The sequence below is a fragment of the Pelodiscus sinensis genome, unplaced genomic scaffold, assembly GCF_049634645.1.
Source record: "Pelodiscus sinensis isolate JC-2024 unplaced genomic scaffold, ASM4963464v1 ctg34, whole genome shotgun sequence".
Lineage (NCBI taxonomy): Eukaryota > Metazoa > Chordata > Testudines > Trionychidae > Pelodiscus > Pelodiscus sinensis.
Window position 1 is genome coordinate 5,141,056 of NW_027465849.1, and position 12,167 is coordinate 5,153,222.

A 12,167-nucleotide genomic window follows, 5' to 3' on the forward strand; every position below is an offset into this window, starting at 1 on the left:
TTCTAGGTGGTCAAGGAGTCTTTCAGACATCAGAGTGGGTGTGTTGTCCTGGGGTGAAAGCACAGTGTCACACAGGTGGTTGATCTCAACCCTCATCCCATAATATGCAGGACTAAAAACCACAAGTCCCCTCCCCCTGCAGGGAATGCTTCCCAGCATCAACTTTGCCGCTTATCTCAACAGCCACTTGGTTTTGTTTTCCAGACCCGACCTGCATACTAACTAATGGCAAGCTACCTATGTGGGCAAAGAGACTGGTAAGCTGGGCACTGTGGTGTAGCTGTATAAAAGGGCTTTGTTTGAGAGGAAGGATGGTCGTGGCTAGGGAAGTTGCCTGAGGCCTGACTTCATTTCACTGCTCCACCACGGACTTCCTGTGTAAGCTAGAGCAAGTCACTTACCCTCTCTGTGCCTCAGTTTCTCACTTATACAATGGGGACAGTAGCACTGGGGTGTTGTGGTGATACATATATTAAAGACACTGCAGCTCTTAGAGCTCTGATAGAAACCACTATCTGTGAGCTGGGTGGCACTGTCCTCCACACATCCCTCTTCTGACAATAACAACAAGTAGTCACTAGCAACATTACTCTCCTTGCCTTAACGATACCCATGGGAGGGGCAGGAGCAAAGAGCCGTAGACTCTAACAGGAGCTTCAGGAAGGTGAGTCGTTTGGCCGAAAATTCTAACGCTGCAGTTATTTTCTATTGGTGTCCGTCCCATTTGAGATTGCATTAAACAGTCAGAGCATGATCATTAAACCTGTATTTCTGTCCCCCTGGCAGCGCGCAAAACAATTCTTGGAGATGCAGTTTGGCACTTAGAAAGAAAGATGTCCTGCATTATTTCACCATGTAACTGCCCAATTAACTAAAAAGGTGCAGGGCAGATGAGGAATCTCCAACATTAAACTGCTTCTGCAGGTGCCCACTTTAGTTGAGGGTTCAGAAATCATTATAAAAGCGTTTGACCCCGGGACGGGTAAATGCTCATACAGAAGCCATGAGTTTGCATAATAAATCAGTTTTCTAAAAGGAAGGCTATCCCAAACTTCTTCCATTGATTTGAGCAGTGTCTGGACATTCTGAACCAGATCAAGACAAGCCATTTACATTGAGAAGGTACATTTCTTCTATTCATATCATTAGCTACCAATCACCATTCTGTTAGAATCTTTAGTAAAATGCCGTTTCTTTTCATCTACAATTCTCCACATGAATAAGCCCTCTGATCTCAAACTGATGTCTTGGCAGCTAAGTAAAAGAGTAATTTTTTTCTCTTGCACATACTTTTTGTTCTTAAAATTATTAGTCTACACGCTTCATTATTTAACTGAGGAGTGAAAAAATTATTGCAATTGCAATAGACCCAACACAGTGTGCTTAAACTTATAAAACTTTCTTTCTCTAGCTCGGAGAGGCAGAAAATTTGGACAGCATGACGTTTAATTCAAGGATGAATTACCAGCCACAGGGACGATGGGCAGAACGTGCTGACAAAGAGCCAATAAAAACCCTTTTAGACACACAGATCAGTTACTTTACCCCAATAAAAAATGATTTCCTGGATGATGCTGAACTCGAGCCGAAGAATCTGGAGCAACTGCTTTTGGAGGTTAGTGAGCCTGTGTTGCTTGTAGTTAAGATTATTTCTACTATCCTCTGTTCTTTTCCGAGGACCAAAGTAACTTTGTTCAGAATCCATTTCAATTCTGTGTATATCCCTTTGTTTTTGTGACACATGTTACTTATCAATAAATCTGACTTCTGGGCACTTGTATCTATCCTACCTTCTCTAAAGCACCACGTCCAGACATCCCAGTCTGGTGCAGTCAGAGATGTGATTGCAGCTCAGGCGGGCATACTTATGCTAGGTTTAATTTAGCAAACACAACTCAAATAAAAATGATGATGCAGCAGCATGGACTGTAAAAGCCCAGCTGGAATTCTAGATACATATTCACATTCCTAGCCTGAGCGGGGGGTCCGTATCCTGTCATCACTGCTATTTTTAGTTTCACTAGCTAGATTAAAGCTAGCATGGGTATGCCAAAGCTGCAGTCATGCATGTGATTGGAGAGTAGCCCTGACGTAGCCACAATGTCTGCAGGCCAATGCGTAGCTTGGGAACCTTAACATTTCCAGAAGAAACAAAACTTTGTATTTCTTACAGACTGAGAATTCCCCTAGCAATGTCATTGAGGACTTCAAGCGCCCGGTCCTCGTCTCAGAGGATGAAACAAATCCGGAGTCTGAATCTCTTGAAACAAGTGGAAACAGCATATATGATGCCCAGGGTGGGGACAGCTCTTTGGAGGCAGAAAGGTTAGTTTTGCTACAGAGTAGTAAGATTAAATTTGTGTGTTTACATATTAACCCTCCCTTCCTTTGTGCTAAATTAAAACTTTTTTTGTAGAGCCTTTGTCAAGATACGTTATAAAGAAGTCTTAGCAGTTTGTAGAATAGTAATAGAGATGCAGCTGTGTTAGTCTGGTCTTGCTGAAACAAAATACAGGACTATGCAGCATGTTAAAGACTAACAAGATGGTTTATTAGGTGATGAGCTTTCGTGGGCCAGACCCATTTCCTCAGATCAAATTTGATCTGAGGAAGTGGCTCTGGCCCACGAAAGCTCATCACCTAATAAACCATCTTGTTAGTCTTAACGTGCTGCATAGTCCTGTCTTTTGTTTTAGCATTTTTTAGGCCTTGTAGGGCTGAGTGTCTTCTGTGATCTGGAGTGATGGTCCCCAAAATACTGGTAATTCTATGTTTTGTACGGCACCTAGCACAGTGGGGTCCTCCCCATGTCAGGGGCTCCTTTGTGCTTCACTAACTACTGCAAGACAGATTAGTCCAATGTTTCTTGTGGTGGAGATAGTCAGTCTGCAGCTGGGGATCAGATTATGGGAAATGTCTTTGTTAGTGATATATATAGCCAGTTGTCTAGCCATTTCTTTTGTTAGTTGTGAGCCTGCAACGTTAAACTCTTCCATAGCCAAAGGACAATAGAAGGCTGTTTACTCTGCAAGATATTTCACATGTAGGCTAACGATGTTAAATTAGTGGATTAAACTAAATGAACTAGTCAGTGGACTTTCCATTGACTAGTTGATAAGCGGGGGAGCCACAGCGGGCCGGGAGCTAATCCCACTGCTGCTCTGCCTTTTAAATGTATTAAGTGCCTGTCGGCTCTTAATATACTTAAAAGGCTAAAGCGCAGCAGGAGATCCATCACAAGCCAGGTCAGCTGATTTGATGTAAATACATTTAAAAGGCTGGTGCGCAGAGGTGGGGGGACTCAGCATGAGCCGGAAATCAGCTGTCCTGGCTCATGCCAGGTCCCCCTCCCCGCTGCGCATCTGCTTTTTAAATGTATTAAGTGCCTGCAGGCTCTTAATCTATTTAAAAAGCAGAGGTGCAGCGTCTGGGATTGGGCATGAGCTGGGAATCAGCTGATTTCCAGCTCACGCCCAGTCCTGGCTACCTCCTGCCCCCCGCAGAGGCGGTGCTGGGGGAAATGGCTTTTAAACTGTCTCCCCCCAGCACTGGTTCCTGCTTCTGCACCCTACCACTTGCTGATGTTCATGTAGCTGAAGTTGCATAACTTAGGTTGACAGCCCACGGTTGTTAGATTAGGCCTTGGAGGTATTTGGACCTCTAGCTTCCCTGAAATCAATGAACAATAGGATCTTAGATATCTTTTGAAGATCTGGGCCTTAGTTCTTATCCTTTCTGTTGAGCCTTTGAGCTAGAATAATTACGTTGGTGGGATTTTTTTCCCCACCCAGTGTTATTCATCTGTGGGAAGCCAGATTGGAATTGCCAAGTCATATGACAAGGATCAAAACCTACTATGTGCTGGCTGAACACTGCTGACATGGAATCGATTTGCCTAGAGGTGAAAGATCCTCTCTCTGCTTGAGTAATTTACTCTCCCAGGGTATCATAAAGCCTGGGCTCTAACAGCACTTTGATGTAATAAGAAGTCTCGCAATCTGCTTTTTTTCCCCTTTCATTTTCAAGTAAATATGGGAAGGAGCTACATCTTCAGCCTGTTTATCAGAAGGAAGTCTGTATTGGGAAAGACCAAAGCTGTCCCGTCACCTCTCTGGATTCTGAAACGTCAGCTTTTGATCAACAACAGGAAGGTGAGGTTTGCAAATACAACAGCATAATCAGCCTAAAAGGTGTGAGTGTGATATAAAGTCGGGGGCTGGGGCTTAAAACCTCTTCTTGTATGGAGTTGTGTATCCATGGCAGCTTTTGAAATACAGGCAGTCCCCGAGTTACGCGGATCCGACTTACATCGGATCCGCAGTTACGAACGGGGCCCATCTCCCTGGTCTCCAGCAGACCAGGGAGAGGAAGCAAAGCGGCGGAGCACACAGGCAGCGGACAGCCCAGACGCGTCTGGGCTGTCCACTGCCCACGTGTTCCGCCGCTTTGCTCCCCGCCCCCCTGGTCTGCAGACCAGGGAGAGGGGGAGCAAAGCAGAGCAAAGCCGCAGAGCCCGAGGGCAGCAGGACAGCCACGGTGCGTCTGGGCTGTCCCGCTGTCCCCGTGCTCCGCGGCTTTGCTCCGGACGCCTGTGGTACAGCAGCTGGGGTGCTGCCGGTTGGTTCCATAGCGCCACTCTGGGCGCTACTGGACCAACCCAGCAGCACCCCAGCTGCTCTGCCCCAGGCGTCCCCAAGTCAGCCGCTGCTGAAACTGACCAGTGGCTGACTGCAGAAAGCCCCTGCCCCAGGCTTCCTGGGATCAGCCGCTGATCAGTTTCAGCAGCAGCTGACTTGGGGATGCCTGGGGTTCTTAAGTTGAATCTGTATGTAAGTCAGAACTGGCGTCCAGATTCAGCCGCTGTTGAAACTGATCAGTTTCAGCAGCGGCTAAATCTGGACGCCAGTTCCGACTTGCATACAGATTCAACTTAAGAACAAACCTACAGTCCCTATCTTGTACGTAACCCGGGGACTGCCTGTAGTTAAAACTGTTTGTTTTCTAAGGTAAGGCCCCAATTCACCAAAGCACTTAAGGTTCACACACAGCCTTAAGTGTTTTCTTGGAGCCTGTGACTAGTCAGAAACTACTTGCATGTTCATGTGCTTTGTTTGTTCGAAGCATAAAGGCATATTTAAACACCTGTAATAATGTGATTTTTTTTTTAATATACACAATAGAAAACCGAACGTGCCAGACTCCACTATTCCTTCCTTTGCACCTTCTCTTTAACTCTTTTTCTTCTTATGTGTAATGTATTGCTAGATGAGGACTCCATGGGCTCAGATGGAGAGTTGGACATGGAAACAGAAGCAACTGATTTGGATGAGAACTTCCCGAAAAACAGTTCTTTACCCCAAACCCCAGAACAAGAGAAGTACCTGAAACATCATTTTGAGACCTTGGCAGATGCCCATGCTGAAGGTACTAATTAAGTACCAAATACATGATGAAGATAATGCCATGCATAGCTGCCCCTTTTTGCCCAGCGATTCTCCAAAATTCGGGGCTTTGCAGAGTTGTCTCTATCAAGATGAGAAATTGGATGATACAAGTCGGGTATCTGCTTGTGTTGTCTTGGTTCTGTACAGAAAATATCCAGAGGGTCCTGTTTCCTTGCACGTAATATAATTAAGCATTTCCTCTTTCAAATCCCCACGCCTGTCCTGAGTCCCTCTCCCGGCACCTTGCTCTCTGCCTCCTATGCCTACAGCTGCCAACCCGTCTCCTAGGCCTGCATTTCTCAAACGTGACCACCAGAGGCTTTTCTTGCAGCCACAGCCTCATGGGTGGTGATTTGGGGTACAGGAGGCAAAGCAGCAACCCCCTGTCCCTTCCTGTTGCTCCTAGATGTACCTTCTTGGGATTGGTTACTAGGACAGCTAGCAGGATTTGGGCCGTATCTCCCTCTGGAGGCACCTGGGGAGCATCCTTGGAGGATCAGGCAGCCTGTGTGTTCCCCACCTTCCTGGAGTGCTGGGATTCAGGTTTCAGTCCTGGAGGTGACAGGGCAGCAGGCTCCTGCTACAGGGATTTGGGCCCCATCCCTGCGTCTTGATTGTGGATCTTTGGGCCCTGGCCATGGGGTTTCCGGCTATGGCCCGCAGGGCTTCAAGCTTCATCCTGGGGCTCTATTCTCTGGACTTCAGGCTTTGCCTTCTTGCTGCTGTCCCTGACTCTCCTTCCCTCCTTATTGCCTCTGACCCCCGCTGCCTCCCTCCAGCCCATTGTCCCTGCTGCCAATCCATCCCCCTCCTCATCCAGAGGTTAATTTGTCCCCAGGTTTGTCGAGGCTCAATAAGTCTGCTCTGAAAAGTGATACTTGTATGTTTGTTAATATCACTGGGAGGCTGTGAAAAGTATTAACTGTGAGAGGGTAGGTCAGGCCCAGAGGCCCTGTGACTTAGCCCCAAAATGATAATAGAGCAGGTTAGAGTGGCAGTGGAGAAAGCAGCCAATCAGGGCCCAGGAAGGCCCTATAAAAGGAGCTGCAGGACCAGAAAGCAATCAGTGTCACTGTAGGCCTCAAGGTGTGCAGACCAGGAGACTGGCTGGCTGCGAAAGCGGCAGCATTGCAGACAGCTCTATGTGAAGAGAAGCTTTGGGGAATGGACTCAAAGGCTGTGTCCAGACTCAGGTTTTTTTTTCGAAAAAAGTAGCCTTTTTTCGAAAAAACTTCACCTGCGTCTAGACTGCAGCCGCGTTCTTTCTAAATTAATTCGAAAGAACGCGTCTTTTCTTTCGATGGCGGTAAACCTCATTTCACGAGGAAGAACGCCTTTTTTCGAAAGTGCTCTTTCGAAAAAAGGCGTTCTTGAATGCCAACAGGGCTTTTTAGAAAGAGAGCATCCAGACTCACTCGCTGCTTTCTTTCGAAAAAGCGGCTTGCTTTTTCAAAAGTACTGCTTGCAGTCTAGAAGCCTCTTTCGAAAGAGGCTTGCAGTCTAGACATAGCCTAAGGGAGACGACGGAGGGCACTGAGAGAGGCCCGTTAGATGTGTACCCCGGAAGGGGTTTGTGTGCTTCACACCGGTGGCATGAGTCAGCCGGAGGGCCAAACTGCCAAAGAGGCTTGAAGTGAGAGAGTGCAGGCATAGGCACTTGGCCAAGTGGGCCCACTCGTGGGAGGTGAGTGCCAACCTGGTACACATACATACAAGGGTCACTTTTCACAGCAGCAGGCTCATTAGCTAGTAGTAAATAAATTACAATGATTTTGATGTGCATATATGCATATGTTAATGTTCAGACCGTTCATTTAAGTATTTTGGGAAACATTATTGGGGTCACCAGCAAGGTCTGGTGGCTGCACTCTCAGGCCACCAAAAAACGTTTTGTGAGAACTCCTCATAAGGGTCATAGAGGTTTCCCTGGCTGCAGGCACAAGCTCAGTCCATACAGCTCAACACTGAGCTGCTTTGTAGCCTATTGACAATGAGAATTGACGCTCCAATTCCTCTGGTGAAGCGGGTTTTACCCGCAAAAGCTCATGTGCTAATAAATCTGCTTAGTCTCTGTGGTGCCTCAGGGCTTCTCATTGTTTTTGCCCAAAGCAGCAGTTTTGAAACTACCTGAAGGAGCTTGGTATCCCCGTTGAGCGTGAAAGAATGGTGCACACCCATTGGCTTTCACTAGTCTGGGATTGTCTTTGGATCTGAGCCACGAGCACCTGTCAGCTTAGGCGCATGTAATGTATCTGTACCTGTGTGCTTCAGTCATAATTACTGTCTATGAAAATGAATGCCTATAATGCAGTAAATTCACGCCCATGAATGTCCCCAAAGCCCATTCAACTGTCTTGTATAACTCGAAGATATAATGATTACCACAGCCTGTCTAATTGCTGGTTGGCTTTCTTGGAGATATTTCAAGAAGCTTCACTTCTGCCCGCAACCTTGAAATTGCTTCATCTATGTGACACTGTTGCAATTGCCTTTGTTAATATGTTTTCAATATCCGGAACGCAGACTGTACTGAAAAGTGTAGTGCGCTCCAGGACCTAGACAGAGTTCAATGCGCCACTGCTGAGCCGTCAGGCCCGCGGCCAATCTTACAAACATTTTGGTGTGGTTATTCTGAGTCCATAGTTGAGATCAGGTGGGAATAAATTCCTAGTTCTGATCTAGCACTTTTCATGATCTGATCTTAAAACTTTATCAAGATGATGAGTATCATTATTCCTATCCTTCTATACCTGAATATTCTATCACTTTCCCCCTACCTTGTGGGTGTCTAGTGTGTTGGATGGTCAGCTCTCTGCAGCAGTGTACTCCTGTGTATGTATAGGACAATGGGACCCTGTTTTCAGTTGATCTCTGGGCACTGCTCTAACATACATGATTTTTTTCCTCTGGAACTCTTTCATTCTTGATCTGTGATTGTAAAGCAGTGGAACTAAGGAATCTCAATACAGTTCAGAAGGGATGTTTCTTTCTCTTTACACACAGAGAAGTTTGATGGCTGTTTAAAGGATTTAAAGCCACCTGAAGATGTGGATGATGGAAAACACCTGTTCTTGAATCCACGTTTGAGTATTTCTGCAAGATTTCTCTCACGCTGCCAGAAAAACAGCAGGTAGGTGGAGGGTATTTCCCCCTTTCACTCACCAGTGTGTCTCTGTATATCATGCTTATAGAGTATACTTGGTGTATCTTGTCTGTAAAGTGCCATGCATAGTGGATCACGTATTTTTATTGTAATAAAAACACTTTTGTCTGTCTTGCTGAGTCCAACTATGTATACAACATCTTCTAGGCCAAGAGAGCTGGATAAAAGATAGTGACAACAGTGATTTAAAGGTGGGGCTTTCAGAAACACCTTAACAATTTCAAACTACAGACCTCCTTGACTTTCAGTGCAACTTCACCATTTCAGCCTGTTAGTGTAGGGTTTTTCAGAAGCACCTATGTCAATAAGGCAGCTGTTTGTGAGCCTTCCATTAAAGATTTCATTTCAAACTTGAAAATGCAAGTTGAGCATCTGAGTTGTAGCAAGTAGAACATACAGTCTCCTGGAGGGTGTAATCTTTTTGGAAATGCAAGCAGGATCTTAATATTTTACTGGGGAGAGGAACTGAACCTAAATTATTAGATTCAGCTCTTGAAAGAATCTGAAAAAGAGCTCAATAGAAGTGGTCCGATAAAAGATAATTACTTCATTCTTCTTGTCCAACAACCGACCTGGGACCAACATTGCATGTAGTAATCTAATATATATATGCTGGCAAACCTCTTGCCTTCAGGCTGGTAACTTCAGAGCTTTTGTGGGAAAGCTCCTGTCTATCAGAGGTTGCTTCATACCAACTTTAACTGATAGATGAAACCTTTCATATTTACATCCAGGTTTGCTGCCTTTCTTCCCAGAGCACGTCAGCAATTGCAAAATACTACAGATGCAATCGACCAATCTAAGGAAGAGAGTAAATTATCTAGTGAGCATAAGAAGTCAGAGGTATGTTAAACTTCTTCCAAAAAGAATTCTTCCTGATATAGAATACTGAGTGAGATACCATGTCTTATTATGACAGGTGATGGAAGTCTTAAGGTCCTTCTTAAATCACAGCTTTAGAAACTTCATGACAGTATAAATGGCAAAGTATTGAATTTTGCAGAGTTTGCACAGAATACATCTTTCAAGTTTAATTTAGTTAATTTGAAGGTTAGAATGAATTTTTCAAGTAACATTTCAGATTAGTTACTTGTAAAATTCATTCAGTCATTCAAATTGACTAGTTAAAGTGGGTTTTTTTAATATTAAAGTATACCACAAAACCTAAAAGTTCACGGTTTGGGAGCATTTGGGGTCCATGCCTTCTGTGAAATCCTGATTTACACAGGTCCCTAGTTGTAACGGTAGGATTAAAAATGTCTTTTCCCTCCCTGCTTTCTCCCCAGAGGTGATGGCATTGAATGAATTGGAGAAGAATGATCCAGTGGTTAGGGTCAGAGAGCTGGGTGACCTGGGTCCAGTCCCTGACCCTCTGCAGCCGTTTTGTGTCACCCATGGCAAGTCACTTAGGCCCAGATCCTCACACATATTTTGGCTCCTAATTTCCATTGAAATCAAAAGCCTAAATACCTCTTGAGGTTCTAAGCCTGAATGTCTCTGTGCCTCAAGTTCCCTCTGTGCAAATGGAGATAAGAGCAGCTCTGGGTGTTCAGGTGCCCCGAGGCGTGTGACCCCACCTGTTAAGAAATCCCCTTTTGACATGTAAGCTAAATCCATCACAGATTCACTTTCGCAATGAAAGCCCGGGGTGATGGGAGGAGTCGCCATATAGGACCTTAGCTAGATAAACAGCTGTGATGCAAACAGCTGTTGCATTTTTCCTATTTTAGCCTGTTGTTCGCTCTTCGTGGGGAAAACACAGAGTCCTTACTATGAAAGCTAGAAAAGTGGAGGGGGAAAATGAATTTGCAATGTTAAGTCCACAGCTCTGTGTTTGATTAAGATTGTATTTGGAGTATTTAAATATGAATGGGGATTCTAGTAATTCCTCTGTGTTCTTTTTCAGTGGCACATAGCATAGTGGCTACTGCAATATGAGAACCAGGATATGTAAAATGTTCCTCTTTCTGAGAGGAAATTAAAATGAAAGATGTGATTTATTTTCAGATGTATGTAATGTAGGTACTGAAAATCAATGGGACATGAGTATTTTTGATGATTCTGCCTTAGATGATCATTTCAAACTTTTGTAACACACTGTAGCCAAATTAGGATCTTTGTTATATGGATTTATTTTTATTTTCCTACGTTTCTGTACATTTTATTTTTTTTAGAAACCATTGGAAGAAAAGCCCGTTGAGGTGGTAGAAAAAACAGACTCCAGTGTATGCAGTCCCTCGGGTAAGATGCTGATTGACTGCAAGACAAGCTGCATGCTTCCCTTAGGGAGGGAAAAACATGGAAAAGGATCCAAGTATCCTTCATGTTTGTTCCCATAAGTATGCAGCTGGCTTGCAATAGAAGGCTGCACACGTGATTTAGCGCCTCTTGTTTGTTGAAGTAAAGCAATGTAGGTCTGAAAAAGCTTGATTCACCTTGGGTACAATTTTAATCTTAAGTGCTTCTGAAAACCTTGCCTCTGTCTTTGGTTTCACTTCAGTGACAGCGCTGTATGGTTTGTACACAATACGTAGGAAAGGCATGTGTCTTGGATCGGCTGCACTTGGACTCTTCAGCGTGCTAGAGTAGCTCTCGCCTTATTTCCCCATTTCCACGAGGTAGTGCTGTTTGCTCTTCTCCTCTCTGCAGAAGCACCTTTCTTTGCTGCCCTTGTTAATTCATAAGAGCTTGGCTTGTCACAACACTGGATACAGAGAGCTCTTGCAGTACAAGGTGATAGGCCATGTAGCTAGGGCTGTTTTCCCTCCACTGATGCATTCTGTGACCTTTCAGCCCTTGAACTCTCTGCCTTGTGTGTAAACGGGGATCGGCAACCTTTTGGAAGTGGCATGCCAAGATTTAATTTTTCCCACCCCCCTCCGTATAAGACCTCCCCCCTCCCATCCTGCCCCCACATCCCTGTGCCCCCAGCGCGCACACTGGCAGGGCAGCAGCGATGAGACTCACCGCCCCCCCTGGGAGCAGCGCTGGGGCAAGGAGGGGCCGGGGGGCAGTCACTTCCCTGCCTGGCCCAGCCCTTTGCCCGGGGCTTGCCCCTTCCCTGCAGGCTGGGGCTGGGACAGGCAGAGCCCTGGGCTGTCTCCAGCCCCCAGGCGGGTGCAGTGGGGTGCTGATGAAGGGTCTCCCCGCCCTCGGAGCTTGGCTTGGCTCAGGCCCCGGTGCCCCATGGCGGCAGCAGCAGCACGTGACTAGCCACGTCACCCTGATCTGAGGAGCAGCTCCAGCCCTGCACCCTCCCGGAGCAGGAGGCAGAGCCTGTAGTGGGGAGACGGGAGGGGGAGGGGTGTTAACCCCTTAGCTCCCGGAAGCTGCACACCCCAGGGTCATGCCACCCGACCCCTAGGCCATGCTGCACACGCCACAAAAAATCCTCTCGCCGACCCCTGGTGTAAACTTTCCCATAACTTAATCTGCTTTGTCTGTAATTGGTTTCAGGGGCAGCGAGTTATATGGGCCCAGGGTCCAGGAATAGTCCTGGGCCTAGAGCCCTTCTCCAGCAAAGTTTCAGGCCAGGTTTTTCCCCTGGTCCCAGGTTCTCT

General features: G+C 46.0%; 1 protein-coding gene across 3 annotated transcripts in view; it reads left to right on the plus strand.

Moving 5' to 3' along the window:
- The window catches only part of WDR62 (WD repeat domain 62), a 57,400-nt gene that overhangs the window by 41,559 nt on the left and 3,674 nt on the right, over window positions 1-12,167 (plus strand). For all 3 annotated transcript variants that reach the window (XM_075915152.1, XM_075915151.1, XM_025188859.2), the window contains exons 21-28: window positions 205-257; window positions 1,412-1,615; window positions 2,174-2,325; window positions 4,027-4,151; window positions 5,266-5,424; window positions 8,448-8,574; window positions 9,342-9,450; window positions 10,782-10,848. In XM_075915152.1, the coding sequence (XP_075771267.1) occupies window positions 205-257; window positions 1,412-1,615; window positions 2,174-2,325; window positions 4,027-4,151; window positions 5,266-5,424; window positions 8,448-8,574; window positions 9,342-9,450; window positions 10,782-10,848 (996 nt within the window). The remainder of the gene's footprint in view (window positions 1-204; window positions 258-1,411; window positions 1,616-2,173; window positions 2,326-4,026; window positions 4,152-5,265; window positions 5,425-8,447; window positions 8,575-9,341; window positions 9,451-10,781; window positions 10,849-12,167) is intronic.